Below are 19,267 nucleotides of genomic sequence, written 5' to 3'. Positions count from 1 at the left end.
TACTTTTAAAGTGTTTGAAATATGGATTTCTGAATGGTATTGGTGGGTCATGGCAAAGTTTAGCTTGTTTAATATCACCATATTTAAATGCTAGGGTGCCATTTCTATCCATTCCTTCCATTCAAAAAACAACACTGTCTACATTTTTTTTTGTCACTAAAACCCTATAAACTGTGGATGTATTTGTTATTGGTAACCTATCCCTTAATGTTTGTATAGAAATTTGGGAGGGAATGAGGATAAGAAGGGTCTCAAGTGAATTACGAAATTTTATTCTTTGCTTTAAAAAGAAATACTTTAGAAGGGGAGAAATAAATATATCTTATTCTGTGTAATAAAAATTTTAAAGATACCTGATTTGTTATCAAATATGTCACTAGCCAGGAACTTCTGCATTGGCTTTCATATGCCAGGGGAGTCCTGGAGCAGCAGAAGTTGATAACCTTTCACTGAGGGCTGTTCTGAACAGTTTTGTATATTTACAGTTACAATTCTGCTTTCCCATCTTTTTTCCAGCCGCTATTTAAATAAGGCTTTTCATATCTGGTCCAAGAAAGAGAAATTCTCATCCAGTTTTATAAACAATGTGATATCCTACACTGGCACAGAACATTCTGCACCAGCCTGGATGCTGCTTTCCAAGATTGCTTGCTCATCACCCAAGCTGGACTATACCAAAATAATAGAGTCCTGGGAGAAAATCAGCAGGTTTGCATGCTTATAATATAGTTGTTGATAGACACTAAAGATTCTTGGAAACAAAGCTCATGCCTTAAGGAAGTGGGCGTTTCCTAACCGTTTGTATACACAGGTCTTTAAATTCTGGCATAAAAACAAACATGAAAAATAAGAATCAGTTTTAAGCTTTCAGTTTTACCCTTTGTCCAAGTAAATTAAGTGCCTTAATGCTCCTACAACTTGACTCCTAAACCATGCTTCCTTACATTCCTCCAGTGTTAACAATCCAGAGAGTATTTTGTTGGTGGCAGTGTTTATTTGTATGTTGATATTCCTTATGCCCTTTTCCTAGTCAACAGAATCCCAATCCAAACACCTTAGGACATATTTTATGTGTTATTGGGCATATCGCAAAGCATCTTCCTAAGAGCGTGCGGGACAAGGTGACTGGTGAGTGTGTATTGGGGAATCTTGAAAAAGCTTTGCCTCTCACTTTAAATATATTTTAAGCAGTTAAATTTTGAGGGTTTTAATTTCTTTTTAGATGTGGTCAAGTGTAAGCTGAATGGATTCCAGTGGTCTCTAGAGTTGATCAGCTCAGCTGTTGATACTTTGCAAAGACTCTGTAGAGCATCTGCAGAGACACCAATGGAGGAACAGGTACACTAGAAATTCTCCTGGATATGTTTGTTGTTTATCTGTACTTGGACATGTTACTCTGTTGTGAAGTTTGAGGAGTGTTCTCGGTGGAGAACCTATAAGAAATGGGTAGTCCCCAGCAGCTGATACTACAAGGAAACATTTATGTGACAAGCAGTTGACATTCTCTGAGAAGATCTTGGCTACTCGTGACACACGGTTCCCTCAGGAAGTCACCACCTTGGTTCTGGGTACAAGTGCCTTCTAGGAAGGCATGCCTTCTGGGCATATATTTTCTAATGAAAACTGCGCAGCTATTTTTTAACAAGTTGTAGCCTGGATGCTTACAATAGCTTTGTATCTCCTCCTCCTTCACTTCTACCTCATCCAAGAAGCTTAACCAATGATTCTCCACCTAGGCAGGGCGTTCCCTCGAGATCAGAAGTTTTCTGATCATTTGATAGGTCATTCTCCTGGAAAGTACCTGTCCTGTTACTAGAAGGCTAAGTTACTCTAACACCTCTTGCTTTATCAGAGCCTACAACTGATGTTCTCTACAGATGCATACACACAAATCCAAACCAGGGTTTTGTGTGAGACAGAGCATTACTTTGACTCCTTAAAAAGGTATCCATATCAGTTTTAATAATAAATTATCTTACTGCCATGTATCCTATTTTTATCATGAAATATACTCCTAGACAAAGCTAATCATAATGAAAAATTTTAGGGCTCAGGTGATAAATGATGATTTTAGAAGCCAAAGGTTAATTTAAATAATCGCTGGAATATATTTAAGTTTCCCAGAATAAAAATACCTTTGCTTCATCTGAGCTACCCAGCTACATTCCTTTGCTTCCTTTTCTTATATAAGTTCCTTAAAGAGAGTCCTTCCTTGATAAGTTACATCTTCTATTTGTAGGAACAGATATAATAAGAAAGTATATTATAACTTTTTTTTGCTTAGGACTTAAAACAGGTTAAAATGTACTTACCTAAAAATGCCCAGCTCTTTCCATGTAAATGGTGTCTGGTGTTTTCCTGGCATGTTACCTTTTGGCTCATCTGATGAAAGGGATGCTTGTTTTGTTTGATTTTTCTAGCCGTTTATCTCTTGGTCCAAGAAAAACTTTTAAATAAGGAGCATTACCTAAGTAGGGAGCATATTTGAATAGCAGAAAACAGGTCAAAACAAAGCAAAAAGGTGGTCACAAAGAAAGAATGATATAGGAAAACTGGGGAAAAATTTATATGGCAGATTATGAAACAGTCATCCCGCATTTCTCAGTGGCACACATCTGATTAATGGCAGAGCCATGCCTAGAACTAAGGCCTCTGATTGTCTTCCCAGTCTTTTCTTCACCAGCACTGGCTAGAGGAAGAGTGATCTATAGTACTTGGGGGGAGTCAGGGCCAGAAGCCACTGGCTTACTCACTAATGGCCCATAGTCGTTAGTTACATCATTGTTAGAGTCTGTGAGGAAGACAGAGTTATCTTAACATTTAAAAATTGAGAACTAGAGGGGCACCTGGGTGGCTCAGTTGGTTAGGTGTCCGACTTTGGCTCAGGTCATGACCTCAAGGTTTGTGAGTTCAAGGCCCGCGTTGGGCTCTGCTGACCGCTCAGAGCCTGGAGCCTGCTTTGGATTCTGTGTCTTCCCCTCTCTCTTCCCCTCCCTGACTTGTGCTGTGTCTTTCTCTCTCTCTCAAAAATAAATAAACATTTAAAAAATTTAAAAATTGAGAACTGGAGAGAGATTATTACTATGTTAGAAAAAAGGCCACAATTGTAGCTTTGGCAATACCACTTCCCTTGGTAGTAGACACTGGACTAAGGCCCTGAGATTTTCCAGAATCTTAAGATATTTTATTTTTTTAAACACCTTTTTAACATTTACTTATTTTTGAGAGACAGAGACAGAGCACGAGTGAAAGAGGGGTAGAGAAAGAGGGAGACCCAGAATCCAAAGCAGCCTCCAGGCTCTAAGATGTCAACCCAAAGCCTGATGCGTGACTCGAATCCACGAACCACGAGATCATGACCTGAGCCCAAATCGGATGCTCAACTGACTGAGCCACCCAGGCGCCCACAGAACCTTAGGATATTTTAAATCTGTGTGACCTGGTTGATTCCCCTAAACATACTTCTCTTTTTCTTTTCTCTATAAATGAACATTCTATATTTTACTGCAAAAAACAATTGCCCAAAGAACAGATGATCAGGATCTAGCTCAACAGCACTGTATATGAAAAGACATAGGTTTGGAGGCATTGTTGCTATAAGCTTGGTACCAGTTAATAGTGTTTTGTGACTGGGGCACCTAGATGACTCCATCAGTTAAGCATCTGACTCTTGATTTCAGCTCAGGTCATGATCTCACAGTTCATGGAATTGAGCCCCACGTCACACTCCTCACTGACAGCAAGGAGCCTATATGAGATTCTATCTCTCCTTCTCTCTGCCTCTCCCCTGCTTTCTCTCTCTCTCTCTCAAATAAATAAACTTAAAAAAATAGTGTTTTGTGGCTATTGAACAAAATCTATGAGATCTTGGACTGTATTAATGGAAATAGTGTCTATAGTAAGAGGGGTGATGGCCCTCTTTATACTGGTAAAATCTAAGTCATATGCTGTTTAAAAAAAAAAGTTTATTTATTTTGAGCCAAAGAGAGAGCATGCACGCTCAAGTGGGGGAGGGGCAGAGAGAGGGAGACAGAGAATCCCAAGCAAGCCCCACACTGTGAGTGAGGAGGCTGACATGGGGCTCAGTCTCATGAACTGTGAGATCTTAACCTGAGCCAAAAAAGGGTCAGATACTTAACTGACTAAGCCACCCAGCTGCCCCTAAGTCAGCATGTTCTAATTTAACTCCAGTGGCAACTCTATAGAGAAATGTTGATAAAATTGAATATATTGATGGGAGAGCAATTTGATGAGGTGATTACAAAGCAGGTTGTATAAGGAACAGCTAAAGGTCCTGGGTGTTTAGCAAGAAGGGAACAACTATGTGGGATAGGCTGCCTAGCTAAGTTGAAATACAGGAAGGACCATAAAATGAAAGAAGAATTAAATTTATTTGGCATCACAGAGAACTGATTTGGACCAATGACTGGAAATTGCAAGGAGACAAATTTTGGCCAACCAAAGAAAAGCCATACAGAGGTCTGCATACAAAGGAGGGATTTGCCTCAAAACATGTCCTGGGTCATTGGAGGTGTTCACAGAAAAACTGAACAACTTGATATGAATCCCATGTGGAGAGAATCCCAGAATTAGATGACCATTACAGTTCTCTTCCAGATTCTGTTATTCCAAAAGTTTCTAGTCCAACCACCCAGCCCAGTTCTAGGCTTGAGGCCTCACATAAGTTAACCTTTGTCTTCTTGCCAGGGTAGAGCGTATGGATTTCAGAAGCTCTCTTGCCCTGGCTGTGCAACCTATTAAAATCTTAAGTGCAATAATTCTTTAAAAAGTAATAAAGACAATCATTTTGAAACATTTTAGGCCAAGTCAGACTAAAAAACATTTGGATCATAGTGAAAGTTTCCTGCAATGGTAAACATTGAACACTGTTTTGCAGTAGTGCTGCTGGGCCCCAGCTCCTTGCTGACAGTGTGGAACCTGCTTGAGATTCTCCACACTCTACCCCTCTCCCCTGCTCGTGTTCTTTCTCTAAAATAAAATAAATAAAACAGTGTCTTCCTAAGTCACCCACAGCATAATAGGGCAGACACACATGGAAACAGGTGATTTCAACATAATATATAATATTAGGAATAATATAATCATTCCTAAAAGAGAAGTGAGCATAGGGTAATATGGAAGTCTTGGGTTGGAGCCACTTAGTTCAACCTGGGTATTTTGGACTGGCCTCCTACAGGAAATGTAGTTAAAGTTGTAGAATGTGATTCAGCTCTCTTGCTTAGCATAGAAGTGTTGTGTACCAGCTGTGGTGACCCCTTGAGGTTATTTTAACTAATAAAAAGCACTGAAAACTTGTCTTTAAGGAATACATTTCAAAACGATAACAAATGTTTTTTTTTTTATTCCATGTCTTTAGAAAATATACTATTTACTATAGTAGTTACTTCACCATCTACACATACTGGACAAATTGTGATGTTTTTCTCTATTAAAGGAGCAGCACTGCTATTACAGAACTCTTATCAGTTAGGGCGCTAGATCTTCCCAGATATTTGCCTTTTGCTCTTAAAGGGCACATGTAGAAAGATAGGATATCTACACACACACACACACATACATATTTATGGCATCTATATATGTGTGTGTATGCTGTATATATGTACTGTTCTTTGTAAATTCTGCTTAGTCCTTATAGGCAGATTGCTAAAAGAGCAAAGATCCAAAAGCATGATGGCTGAGGCTTCTCATAAGGCTTCTTATGGTTTATGCCTTTGAAGACCATAGAGTTTCTTCTGAGACAATTGTTTCATGGACAGTCTAGTAGATGTGTGGGATCCTTCAGAGATTACCTTTGACTTGCTGCAGGAATTACTGAAGCGGGTGTGTGGGGATGTCCTCTCCACCTGTGTGCAGTCTCTGTCCAACATAGTTCTGAAGGAAAGTGGCCCTGGGGATGTGGATGAAGACCTGTTCGTAAGTAATTACTTTTCTTAACTATTGTTTTCCTTTATATCAGCTGGGATTTTCTAAAGATGACTTTCTAATGTGTATTTTTAATACTATTAGCAAGAAAAGGATTTTTCTAGCCTAGAGCTTACTCTTCTAAAAAGAAGAATTTCTGTGTTGGTGACCGACCAACATTTTTCTCTCATGTTCTTATTATCTGGGGGAAAACTTGATGGGATATACTTCATCCAGTTAGAGCCTGTGAGGTGCCTGATCCATTAGGGAAAACACAGGGCATATTATGAAATAATAGGGCAAGAAAAGAATAAAGTGAGGGTGCTCCTTGTTCTTTTGGTTTGTTTGTTCAATATGTTTTTAAATTCTAATGTGTCTGCTAAGCTGTTTGAATATCAGATTGTAGAACTAGGGAATCATGTGGAGCCGTTCTGAACCATGCCTATAATACAGTAAAATATTTGACAACTAAAAACACAAATAACGTTGGAGCAGCAAGATTGGGTGACATGGCACCCTGCTTTAGAAATTTTGTTGGTGCCAGAGAGTCCTGTGTGCCAGTAAATGTGCAATTTCCCGATTCACGTAACTGACCGTCCACAAAACATGTTGCAGTCATTCTGACTCCAACATCTGACACTCAGTAAAGCAAATAACAAGCTGCTTCTTCATGCTCTTCAGTATAAGCCATCATTTCACCAGAACTGGCCATTTTCCTCATCTGTTCCTCTCCTCTGTGCTTGCCTGCTTTGCCACCTCACATTTGTACCTTGAGACCAAAGACTATGTTGAGATTTGTGACAAGAGACCGGTTGTGCTGAGGCATTAATGTGAACACTTCAGTAATAAAACTATTATCAGTAGGAATCCACACATTTCAGTGTAGGGGGCTGTGATGTATAGGATGGCCCCATCCCAAGCTTTCTAGAGGGTCTTGCACCTCTAATTTGAGCAGCTACTGCCCAAACTAAGAAAAATGCTTGTCATGACCAGAGAGTTTTTCCTTCTAAGATTTTTCTTTTCAACTGTTAAATATGTCACCAAAATCTACCTTTCAGTCAAAATATATATGGAGAAGTTTTGCCCTATATAATATTGTTTACTTCACTCTTCTTTAAATATAATGTAAGTATTCCTTTCATCCACTAAGAGATACATGTTCAGGATTTTTTAAATATCATACACTTACTGGCCTGAGGAAGCTAGCACTTACACGTTTTTGATAGGAGTCTAAATAGTAAACCAATCAGGAACACCCTTTGGAAATATGTTTTAAAATGTAAAACAACTTTATGCCCTTTAAACCCTAGATTACTTCTAAGGAAGTGGAACAGTACTTAAAGGTGCAAAAGTGTTCCTCAGAGGGAATGCAAACAATAGCAAAGGATTAGAAACAATGTAAATGTTCATTAATAATGGAGTAAACTATGATAACATCATAGTTTTTAATGTACTTATGTAGTCATTAAACATATTAACTATATATATTGACATAAAAGGTAGAGTGAATTTTAGCAAGTAATGACTAAGTTTTCACAGTGACTATTTTTATGAAAAAAATGGTTGTTTTAATTTGGGGAACAAAAAAATATTGACATGTCTTTAATCTAGCTAGAGTTAATTTTTCTTTTGCCTTATTATATTGCAAAACCAATTGTTTTTTCAGGTGAAGTACATTTTTACCTTGGGAGATATAGCCCAGCTTTGTCCAGCCAGAGTGGAGAAGCGAGCCTTCCTTCTGATTCAGTCCATCCTCGCTTCTTCTGTTGATGTGGATCATTGTAAGGCACTTGAAATTATCCTCTGCATGTGCTATCTTAAGGCGGACTTGGCCCCTGAGAGAGATACTGTAAATAAGTCCTCTTTTCCTTCCTTGTAGCAGCATCACCTCCAGGTTGCAGTGAAGCCCTAGCGTTTCAGCCACTCTCCCAGGTCAGAGGCTCTGTCATGCCTTCCGTGATCAGAGCACATGCCATCATTACCTTGGGTAAGTGGGAATAATGTGGGGAAAGTATTGTTTGTTCAGTTTAGTTCCATAGGTAGCTTTTTGTCTCAAATAAGCCAGCCTTAGTAAATATGTTACATACACGGAGCTAGTGTTTATTCTAGCTCTTGTGAATTTGGAAGGGAATTCTGATAGCAACCCCCAGCTCAGAGGCATACCAGAGTGCTGATAATGAGAGCCCTCAGTTGGCAGCTACCCTAGATGATCAGACTCAAGGCACTCCCTGGAGGGAGCTTTTGTTTTTTATGTTAATTTATCACAATTATACCTGTCCTGTGGGTTGTTTTTTAATACTCATAATGCAGCACCATAAAGTCTTCATCAAGACACTACACTAATCAGAATCAGGCGCTACATTGATTTCTGGGAATGAAAAAATAAATTTGCAGTTCAGTTCATAAAAGGAGATAGTTTATCTGATACTTACCAGAACTGGTAGATGAGCTATTAAACATTTCCCCATGGACTCAAATTGTTGTTAATCTTGAAAAGGTGGACCTCTGTGCTATACTTTAATTTTTTTTTAAGTATAACTATGTATTTTATGCTGGATAGGATTTATGAAATTTTTTGTAATAGCAGTTATTTTTCAAAAATCTAAGAATTGTGAATGAGAGCAAAACATTCCCCAGGTCACAAAAAAATACAAACCAACAAAACTCAACAACAGCCTTCCTTCTCCTAACTGTGAACGAGAAATAAAATGAGGTGGTTATTCTTTCCTGTTTGCCTAGCTCAGATTGCGAATTCATTGCTAAACTTTTTAGCTATTAGATTTTGTTAGTCATTTTGAAGGGAAGTAGATAACTCTCAAATTCAAATGTTGACTTTAAAAAGAGGATAGTTTTACTCCAGTGAAGGAACATCTCTTAGTGTATGTCTCGTGGAACCCTGGAGGGGCCGAGGGGTCCCCCCCCCCCCAGAGCGGGGGGGACATTATTTTTAGGTATTTTGAACCTCCTTATATTTAGTAGTATGGGTTTGTTTTTTATTTTGTTTTGTTTGTGATTATTGACATGATATTTTAACTTTGATCAAGTAAAATCCATAGCAAGATATATCTGGAGAAAATTTAGGCATAGAGTTATTAGAGTCAAGACATCTTCATCTTCTGTGACAGGTAAGTTGTGCTTACAGCATGAGGATCTTGCAAAGAAGAGCATCCCAGCTCTTGTGCGAGAGCTGGAGGTGTGTGATGATGTGGCTGTTCGCAACAATGTTGTCATTGTGATGTGCGACCTTTGTATCCGGTACACCGTCATGGTGGACAAGTACATTCCCAATATCTCCATGTGTCTGAAGGATTCAAATCCATTCATCCGAAAGCAGACACTCATCTTGCTTACCAATCTCTTGCAGGTATGTATGAGAATTGGGCCCGTCATTTTTTTTTCCTTCCACTATTTCTTCTGGTTTCAAGGAATATTTGAGTAGTATAGGAAATGTGCTGCTCTGTAATAGAATCAAAAAATAATCAGCCTGTTCTCTGGTTTAAAATATCATTCTACTGTTCTGTACAGCCTTCTTAAACAGATTGTTACTTCCTAATACTTGTTTTGGGTGTATGTTCAGATATCCCATCAGCCAAAATGAAGTTTCATGTTTGCAAATAAACTCCATGCAAGGATTAGCCTGCTCAGTGGACAGTAGTTCTAGTTCCGATTCTGTCATTCTTGACTTTGAACAAATCAGTGCTTCTCAGACATAACTTCTTCTTTTGTGAAGTGAGGATCATATCTGCCCTGCTGTTTCAGAGTTGCTCTGAGAGTCCAATGAGACATTTTAGTGGGCAAAAGAGCTTCGTGAACTCAGAACTCTCAGTGAACAGAGCATTCAATGTTTTTCTTCCCACTGAGAACCTATGTTTAGCCTATAGTGAGGAAGGAAATATTTGATCTTTAAAAAGAAGGCATTTAACCAAGTTGTATATCTATTCTAGTATGTTCTGTAGGCTTATTTTTTTACGTGGTTGGTTAGGTACCTGACGAAGGCACCATTGGCACTCTCCCTTTTAAAGCCATGTGCTTTGAGTCATTTTCCTAATAGAGTAGATATGATGCTCTTCTACCCACATATCCTTCCACTTCTCTTCGTGATTAACAAATGTATGTGCTTTCAAGATGGTTGGGAAGTGAGTGCTAACAAATTGCGCTAATGTGCCACAGACAGACTGAGTAGCTGACAGGTGTGATGTTAAACAAAAGAAAGTTAACAGTTGGTTTTATAACTGAATGCATTTAAAGTTTGTATATTACAATTCATCCTTAAACATTCCGGTTTCTCTTCATACAGGAAGAATTTGTGAAATGGAAGGGCTCTCTGTTCTTTCGATTTGTTAGCACTCTGATAGATTCACACCCGGACATCGCCAGGTAACTTTCCTCACATGTCAGATAATTGAACGATTTACCAAATTTCTGGTATATATTAGATTTCTTTTCTCTAAAATTTGTTTAGAGTTGAGTTATTTAGGATTTAGTGAGCTTTTGATAGTTGCCAGGAAACTAGCAGATTTTTAAGCTATATAACAAAGCTTTATTTTTTTATGTTTATTTATTTTGAGAGAGAGAGAGAGAGGGCATGCACATGCAAGTGGAGGAGGAGCAGAGAGAAAGGGAGAGAGACAATCCCAAGCAGGCTCCATGTTGTCAGCGCAGAGGATGATCTGTGATCCCGAGATCATGACCTGAGCCAAAATCAAGAGTCGGACACTTAAGCAGCTGAGCCACCTAGTGCCCCAACAAAGCTTTATTTTGCACATAAATAAAAAAATAAATAAATCGCTCATCCAGACTGACTATTAAATAATCTCAGAAATTACTACATTTGCTAACATTGTTGATTCTTCCCTAAAGGAGTAATGAACAGCAGTATATGACTTTGTCATAGTAAATTATATGGAATTTTAGCCATTAACTGTTGACTTAACTGTGTTGATTTCTAGGCCAATAAAATGTCAGTTTTGATGGAGTTAAGGCTTTCTTTAAGTGTAGAAATTATAAAGAAGAAATTCTAGGAATTAAGACAATCACACAGTGTAAAATGAGATTATACAAATTACAAGGCTTCCCTATCAATTCCCAAGGAATTGGAAGGGAAGGGAATTGCTTTGTCACTTGTTAATTCCTATCATTCTATAATTTTTTTAAGGATTTATTTTCAAGGAGATGAGAAATGATCCCACAGAATTAGTTAACCTTGATTATGTTGCATGAATAATTCTTTTTAAAGCAAGTCTGCAATTGGAAAATAGAATGTTGAATGCCATGGCAAAAGCTGCCACAGTTGGGAAAAGGTTTTTATAGAGTTCATTAACTATAAATAGCTTATAATAATGGGTCCCTCTGCTTCTAAATATGGTCACCAATGATTTACTCTGAGTTCCATGGAAGAATTTCCGTTCAGTTTTCTTTGGGTATAATTTTCCAAGAAGGAATATTTTACATACTAAACTAGTAGAAGGTTAACATTCCAATTAATGCTATCTAGAATCAGAAATAAAAAGCTAAGACTATTACTTTTTCTTTGTGTATATAATTGAGAGAGAAAGGACCAAAATAGCGATGCATTGCCCTCTCACCTTTACTCTGCTACCATAAGATTGGCTGTCATGGCGTTCTCTATACAATGTGTAGCCCAGAAGCTGGCATAATTAGAAGTGTTGAGAAGGTTTTCACATGATGAGCCTGGGAGGTAAGATTGGTTGTTTAACTTGCACTTTTGGGTTTACTTACTTTTCTCAGCTCCTATGCATGTATGTTAACAAGAGCATTGATCAGTATGTAACATACACAGAACCTGTTGTATAGGCGATCAGAGTATGAATCAGAAAGAAATTAGAAAACCGGATAGGTAATTACACCATAGTAAAATTATCAGTGCCTCTTACAGTATTTTGATACTTCTTTTTTAAGTCTATTTTATCCCTGTATTGTGGGTGTGTTTAAACAGTTGTTCAAATGTGGGTTCTGATTTTCAGCTTTGATAAGCTGATGACTACCTTTGTTAACTGTAATTTAAATTAGTCTCTTTCCCTAGTTTTAGGTCAGGCCAGTCTGCTTACATCAAACACATTAGTTTTTCCATATGTATCTACTAATACAGATCTTCCAAAGAGACTAGTGACAGAGCCTGTTGCATTTATTTCTGGCCCAGGAGGATTTCCTGAAGATTCTGGCATGAGCAAATTCGCATGACATTTTTAATTGGTCATACACACCCACAATTTGGAGGCTGCAAAATTGTATTGATGTACTTTCCCCTCCGCCTGCAAGGTGGTGTCCTTGTGGTACAGCATTCACAGATTGAAAGGTTACAGGCTGGTTGTTTTGAGGTTAACTGGGCAAATGCTGCAGAAGTGCAAAAGACGGCCAGAGAGATTCAGGGTAAGAGAATGACTAAGATAACGGCCATTGAGATAGAAAAGGAAGTAAAGACAGAGATTGTTTGGTTTGGAGGAGAGGAAGTGAGTACCTAGAGGGCTTAGTGAAGCTGTGGAACAAGAGGAATGGGGATGAGGTCAGAAAGCTGGAAGGATATGTGTATGTGATCATGAGGTAGATTAGCTGACTTCAGAAGTGGGTGTTCCAGGTGTAGTGACATGTTCTGGATGGGGCTGCAGAGTAGGTTCCCAGAGCATAGACGTAAGGGTCACTAGAGCTGATGTAATCAGAAAAACAGAAAGTTAGGGGTTAAATGAGCCCATCTGTAGACATTGAAGATGCTCTGAGAGATTGTCTTGGTCAATTCAGATAGTTACAACAAAATACCACAGACCTAGTAGCTTATAACAACAAAAATTTCTTTCTCACCTTTTGGAGGCTGGAAGTCTGAGACCAGGGCGCCAGCACGGTTGGGGTCTGGTGAAGGTCCTCCTCCAGATAGCTAGCTTCTGTTTGTATCTTCACATGGTAGAAGGGATGAGAGATCTTTCTGGGGCTTATTTTATAAGGACATTAATCTCATTCACTAACCCCAAAGGCCCAGCATCCTAAGACCATTTCCTTAGGGTCTAGGTTTCCAACATAGGAATGGGGCAGGGGTGGGGGACACAATATTCAGACCATAGCAGTGATGCTGGGATCTGGAATGGAAAAAACTAAAAGTAGGAAGTGGTTACCAAGCAGTTGGGGGGCAAATAGATAGCCAGAGCCTCTGTAGAGAAGGCTCTGTAGAAAAGGTATTATTACATGGACCAGGTGGAGGAAGCCAACCCACCATTCCCTCTTTCCTATACCTTCTTCAAATAGCCTTTTCTTCAGAGCACTTGTGGCAGCATATTTGTATGTATAACATCTCTCTACCTGCTAGAATATAAGCATCCGGGAGGGGCCAAGATTTTGTTTGTTGACTGCGGTATCCCTAGCACCTAAAAGAGAGCCTGAGACTAAGTGGACCCTCAATGAACATTTCATAAATGAATGAATGAAAATATTATGACAGGGGGGCGGGGGTAGTGGGTGTGGGAATATGGTCCTCCTTCCTCGACTCTGGCATTTGGGAGAAGCAGCAAGTGGCCTTCCCTTAAGAGGACTGTGGGAAATGGTGTCCCCAGAGGAAAGCCAGCCCTGACTTGCGAAGAAGGGAAGTGTGGAGAGGGGAGAGAGCTGACTCCTGGGAAGTACAGTATACACTGTGGAAGCACTCAAGGCCAGGGAAAGGAGCCATGGGAAGTGAGATGAGGAGAAAAGAAACAGAACAGTATAGGGATGTGAGAGAGATGAGGAGGACTGGGTAACAAGGGGGCCTGGATTTGGGGTGTAGCCAAGGAGCACATAGATGTGGGAAATTACTTACCTCAGGTTTCAAAGAGAATTCTGGCATAAGTCGGTCTGAGATAGACCATGTTGTAGGCCAGATCAGGAATAGGAGTCCATGAACAGTGGCCTTTATTGAACAGATAGCTGCTTCAGAATAGCATTTGGCATGGGAAAACATCTGAAAATAGTCAGATTTTTATGTTCCTACTAATACTGAAAGTGGAAGTAAGGCTGTTTGAAATCTGGATTTGGATTCTTACTAAGAGAGTAATAATTGTTTTCTACAAGATTATTATGACCCAGATTTAGCTGGTCTTCTATATAATACAGTTAATGCTGTGTAAAATGTCTACAGGGTATCCCTGAATTGGTGGTGTGATTACATGCTGTTTCTTTTAATTGTCCTGAGGGATGGGAAGTGGTGGGAAAGGATGCTGAGATCTTAGTGCGGTGTCTTTGGGGCTGTTGAAGCTTTCCGTTCCAGGTACCTGAAGAGTGCTGCCTTCTGCCACTCTAAAGGAATGCTCCAGGAAGCACTGCTTGGACTGCTCATTTTTTTTAACTTTACAGCTGACAAACAAACAAATAAAAAAATGCAGAATTGTCTCTCTTCCCCAGTTTGTCAAGCTAGTAAGATCTGTGAGTTTGATCCAGTCAGGGATGAAATGTACCCTTTTAAGCCCCAGTAAATGCAGCAGCAGGATTAGTGCTGGATGTTACCCCATTGACTGTGGTTTCTGGCTTCTCATGATGCAGAGCCCTCTCACTCTGCTTCCAGCCCTGAGCATGTGAATCCTTTGCATAATTTGTTACTATTAGATATATCTGTGTAGTTGGTTAAGCCAGTTATTCACTAGGGAGTAGACTGCAGTATCTTGCCCATCAGTTAGTTCCCTCTCCCAGTATGTATTCTTGACCTGAACTCTGAGTAGAGGAATGTTTGACATCAAGTTGAAGCCTGTAAGTTGAAGCTCAGAGCAGCCCTTCTTCTTGCAGAAGAGTTCCTGGATTCTGTTTGATCTTATTGTCATGTGAATGACTTCAAATATGAGGAGAAAATGCAGGTAGTTGTAAGAACTGCTGTGCCATGGAAGGTTAACCGTAATAAGACACTGCAGAAAGTGACATCTTGTTGTTTTGGAGGGAATAGTTTTTGTTTACTTAATGGTGGTCACAAATGGCTCCTAGATCAGTAGGTGCTTCTAGCTGGCCTTAAGTGAAATTCTGCTTGGGAGATTCCCTTTATGATACAGAGTTGTACTTGTTTTGGGTTCAGAATGTCAGGCTGCTCCCTTATTTCCTGGGTGAATGAATAGATAAAGTGCTGCTATTTACAGTGAAATTTTTACCTAGGCTTACTTCAACATCGTTTTTGGAACTACCTTCTTTAAGTTTTAATTGATGGTGTGCTTTGAATACAGAGTGATTTTAATATTAGCCTCAGAAGGATCATTAGGGGAAGGTGAATCTCCTGCAAGTCCTATGCATTCCAAAGCCAAGAATTGTTTTGGGTCATCCTTGTCACTACCACCCACCCTTGAGAGCTGAGTGGTGCCCCTGTGCAGGTTGAAATTGCATTTATCTCTGAAATGAAATTAAGACAGTCGTCTGCACAATCTGAATGGATCAGAGCCAGCCTTGCACCACCCCATACTGTTCCCTGGGCAAACTCTCTCCCCTACTAAACAAACTGTCTGAGGCCTGTAGTTAGATAGCCTGCCTTTGTCCATGTCCATTTGACTTTGGAAACTGTTAGTGTTTTGCTCTTCAGGTGGGTGCGGTGCTGGTGACATCAGTATCTCATGTTGGATGCCTCTCCAAGATTTGGGGGCACAGGAGAAAGGAGAGTGCCCAGGGCTTGCTGATGAGTCCAAAGCTCAGTGAGAGCCCTTCGCTATCTGTGCTGACCCAAACTCTGAGGCTCTTGTAATTAATCCCAATTCTTGAAAAAGTCCCAGTTACTAAAACAGGTTTTGCTCATTATTGTGGGCAACAAACCTCAAAGTGGGGTGGGGAAGCCAAATATTCATTTTTTGGTGGTGGTTTGTTGTTGCATCAGCCATGAGGACCACAGGGTTTTGCTTAAAAGAGCAATTTGGGGGCAGTTGGTTGTTCTCCCACATTTGAAGTGTAGCTGAATAATAACACCTTGTTAGAATTTTGAAAGGAATCCTTGTAGAAAAAGCCTTTGTGCTGACCTTGGATTCAAAAAGGAGGCTGTTGAGCAAGGACAGACAAAAGAAGCTAAATTTGTATCTTGCTTTTGATCTGAATGAAGCTGGGTATTGGGATAGATTACATATCCCTTTCTCTTATTCACATCTCAGCATTCTTATGTAATTTTAGAGACTGTCTGCAAACCGCAAACAGGTCTCTTTCTTCTGTTTCCTCCTTCTTTGCAGTTTTGGGGAGTTTTGCCTGGCTCACCTGTTACTGAAGAGGAATCCTGTCATGTTCTTCCAGCATTTCATTGAGTGTATCTTCCACTTCAATAACTATGAGAAGCATGAGAAGTATAACAAATTCCCCCAGTCAGAGAGGTTAGTGAAGCTCTTGGGAAGGGCTGGGTGAACGGACACGGCCCCGGCATTCCTTGTGGTGGCCTTCCTTCTCTTGGCCAGTGACTCCAGGCAGTTCACCCATGCAAGTAGCATCCTAAAGGAGGTGCCTCTGGGAAGCACTGTCTGTCATCTCCTCTGTGTACTTATGTAAGCCTTGCGTAGACGGCTTTTAGGATGCTGCAGAATGCTGTAGAAAATAATGTCCTTGTACCCTTGCCCACGTGATGTGTGATAAAATTGTCCCATTTTGCTATAGAGAGAAGCGGCTGTTTTCACTGAAGGGGAAGACAAACAAGCAGAAACGAATGAAAATCTACAAGTTTCTTCTGGAGCACTTCACAGATGAACAGCGATTCAATATCACTTCTAAAATCTGCCTTAGTATTTTGGGTAGGCCTGGTGTGTTTGGGATAAAGTATATGTTTCCAAATGAAATACTGTGTGGCTAGTGCAGACCAGCAGCAAATGAGACCCTCGTACTGTGGGAGGACCCCGTTTTTGCTTTCTTTGACATCAGCTGTGCCAATGCAGACCCCCACCTTGAAGCCAAGAGGAGCCCTTCTAGCTCTGTGGGATACATTTCCCCCACCCTGGGGCTGGACTCTTTCTCAGGGGCTGATCTTTTGTGCTCTTTTCCAGCATGCTTTGCTGACGGCATCCTGCCGCTGGACATGGAAGCCAGTGAGTTGCTCTCAGATACATTTGAGGTCCTCAGCTCAAAGGAGATCAAGCTTTTGGCTATGAGATCTAAAGCAGATAAGGACCTGCTTATGGAAGAAGATGACACAGCCTTGGCCAATGCAGTCATGCAGGAAGCTCAGAAGAGGCTCATCTCACAAGTGAGTTTGTTGTTCCATAAATGGGCCTGTTTACGCCCATGCTTCTCTGTCCGCCCCCTAACTACTGGTGGTCTACCTCAGATCCAGATTTCATTCTCACCCATGGCCTTAAGATGCACCCCAGTGATGATGTTTCTGCCTCTGTGTTTCTAGCTCCAACTTCTCTCATGGCCTGAACACATCCCACTTGCCTGCCTGAATGTGCCACAGATATTTCAGGCTTACTGTGGCAAAACAGAGTTACTCATCTCTTCCTCCTCTTTGTCTCTCTTCCCACAGTCTCTACTGTAGAGAAGGAGACTGTTATCTACCAAGTTGTCCATTAGGGAACCTGAAGTCTGGCATGCCAGGTGCATGCTTCCTTTGGCCAGAGTGTGAAAACTGGGATTAGACTGATTTCAGGGAGTGCTAAATTGCCATAGTCACAAGGCCCCAGTTCTTACACCTGGCCTCAATTACTAGGCTCTGTTTCCCACCTGAGCCCTGAAAACTTTGGACCTCAAAGAAATAGATTTTGATGTCATTCAGTGTGTCAGCAGATCCTATATATTTTATCTCACAAACCCATCTCTCTACCCCATTCCAACCAGTTCTGCACACACTTAACCTGGTGCCATTTCTGGCACCCTTTATGTCTCTAGTTTCTTTCTGTTCCAGGCTGTGTACCACTTTGCTGCCACAGCAGTCTTTCTTAAGGACAAATTGGATCATTTTATCTTCCTGGTTAAAAGAGACTTGGAGGGAGATTGGCTGCAAAGGCAGCAGGGAACCTTCAGGGTGATAGATTACAGGTGGTTATGTGGACGATAGTGTTGGTTAGTCACCTCTGTACTGTTGTCAGACTCATCAAAGTGTTCACTTAACATGGGTAAATTTTATCACATCTAAGTTATAGCCCACTAATGCTACCTTTAGTCAGTCGTTTGGTGGCTTCCAATCATTTTCTGAGTAAAATCCCGATTCTTTTTCAAGACACACAGAGCTGTTGGGTGTCCCTCTGCCCTTGCGCCTCCCGTCTCTACGCCCCCCTCCTTGACCATCCCATCCAGGTCACTGTTGGTTCCTTGGGTAGAAAGCGTCGCTTCTGCCGTTGTGTCTTTGTGTGCTGCCCGTCTGTCTGCCTGCAGGGCCTCTCCCTCCCTGTCCTCCTTTCCTGCCACCAAACTCCTACATCTTTTCAAAAGAAGCCCCTGCCTCTCTAGGCATCCCTTGTCTATAAATCCCTCACCATCCTGCCAGCTGTCACACCATGCCACACATCAGAGCACACAGTCTGGTCTAGAAGCAGCTTGAAGGCAAGAATTCTTGGCTTCGTTTCTACATCCCCAGGGGTTAGCTTTGTGTCTGGTACAGAGAAGACATTTGATAACATTTATTGAGTTGAATTCACTTAGACCACTGTTTAAGACTATCCCTATACTTAACCATCTGCTCAGACTCATATTTAAGTGTTTATTTCTCTACCAATTGCCCTTCTATTTCAGAAGCTCTGATAAGACGTTTTTAGAAATAGTGATTTACAAGGAAGGAACCTATACTAGTGAGTATAAATGAGAGGAAAAAGAATACTTGTCAGATTCAAAATGATAAATCTTACCACATATGAGGGCTGTTATAATGATTATTTTTAATTCTAAGAGATTTATTACAAAATATTTGTGGCTAGTGACCATTCATGGTAAAGAATTTGAAGCCTTGGTCAAATCAGGTACTATATAAATACATAACCCTTTTCTAAATGTGTGCAAAGTTTAGACACACACAAAAAGAGAGAGATACCAAATTGACTCATGTTTGCCGTTCTCAACTATTTGTCATTTCACCTCAGGAAAAAAAAATGTCTCTTTTGGGTAGCCAGATTTGAGCTCATTTTCATTCCTCCTGAGTGGAGGAATGGAATGCATCTGAGATGGATTTGTATGGACGTTTGGAGCTTGTTGTCAAGTTATTCAACATTTTTCTAATTCCCGCTTCTTATTTAGAAAGTAAGAATAGCCTCATCCTCCTTCACAAATCCTTCAGAGTGTTTTGAGGTAATGCTTATAAAGTCTCCAGGACAAAGGTGCTGGGTCCTCTACAATCTCCAGTATCATAATAAAAAAATAAGAAGCTTCTGTAGCACCCTAGATTGGCTGTACAGAAAGAACTAGGTCAAGGAGAAGCCTTTGTCTCAGAACTTTA

General features: G+C 40.3%; 1 protein-coding gene across 4 annotated transcripts in view; it reads left to right on the top strand.

Moving 5' to 3' along the window:
* The window catches only part of NCAPD3 (non-SMC condensin II complex subunit D3), a 64,500-nt gene that overhangs the window by 35,458 nt on the left and 9,775 nt on the right, over nt 1-19,267 (top strand). For 2 of the 4 annotated variants that reach the window (XM_042958870.1, XM_042958869.1), the window contains exons 17-27: nt 517-708; nt 1,031-1,128; nt 1,223-1,338; nt 5,827-5,934; nt 7,589-7,703; nt 7,781-7,909; nt 9,048-9,286; nt 10,220-10,299; nt 16,089-16,226; nt 16,504-16,637; nt 16,887-17,086. In XM_042958870.1, coding sequence (XP_042814804.1) covers nt 517-708; nt 1,031-1,128; nt 1,223-1,338; nt 5,827-5,934; nt 7,589-7,703; nt 7,781-7,909; nt 9,048-9,286; nt 10,220-10,299; nt 16,089-16,226; nt 16,504-16,637; nt 16,887-17,086 — 1,549 coding nt within the window. The remainder of the gene's footprint in view (nt 1-516; nt 709-1,030; nt 1,129-1,222; nt 1,339-5,826; nt 5,935-7,588; nt 7,704-7,780; nt 7,910-9,047; nt 9,287-10,219; nt 10,300-16,088; nt 16,227-16,503; nt 16,638-16,886; nt 17,087-19,267) is intronic. The other 2 variants (XM_007082666.3, XM_007082665.3) reach the window with 2 other exon arrangements.

Source organism: Panthera tigris, chromosome D1, assembly GCF_018350195.1.
Source record: "Panthera tigris isolate Pti1 chromosome D1, P.tigris_Pti1_mat1.1, whole genome shotgun sequence".
Classification (NCBI taxonomy): Eukaryota; Metazoa; Chordata; class Mammalia; order Carnivora; family Felidae; genus Panthera; species Panthera tigris.
The sequence above is the reverse complement of the archived record's forward strand: the minus strand, read 5'-3'. Positions and strand labels throughout refer to the sequence as shown.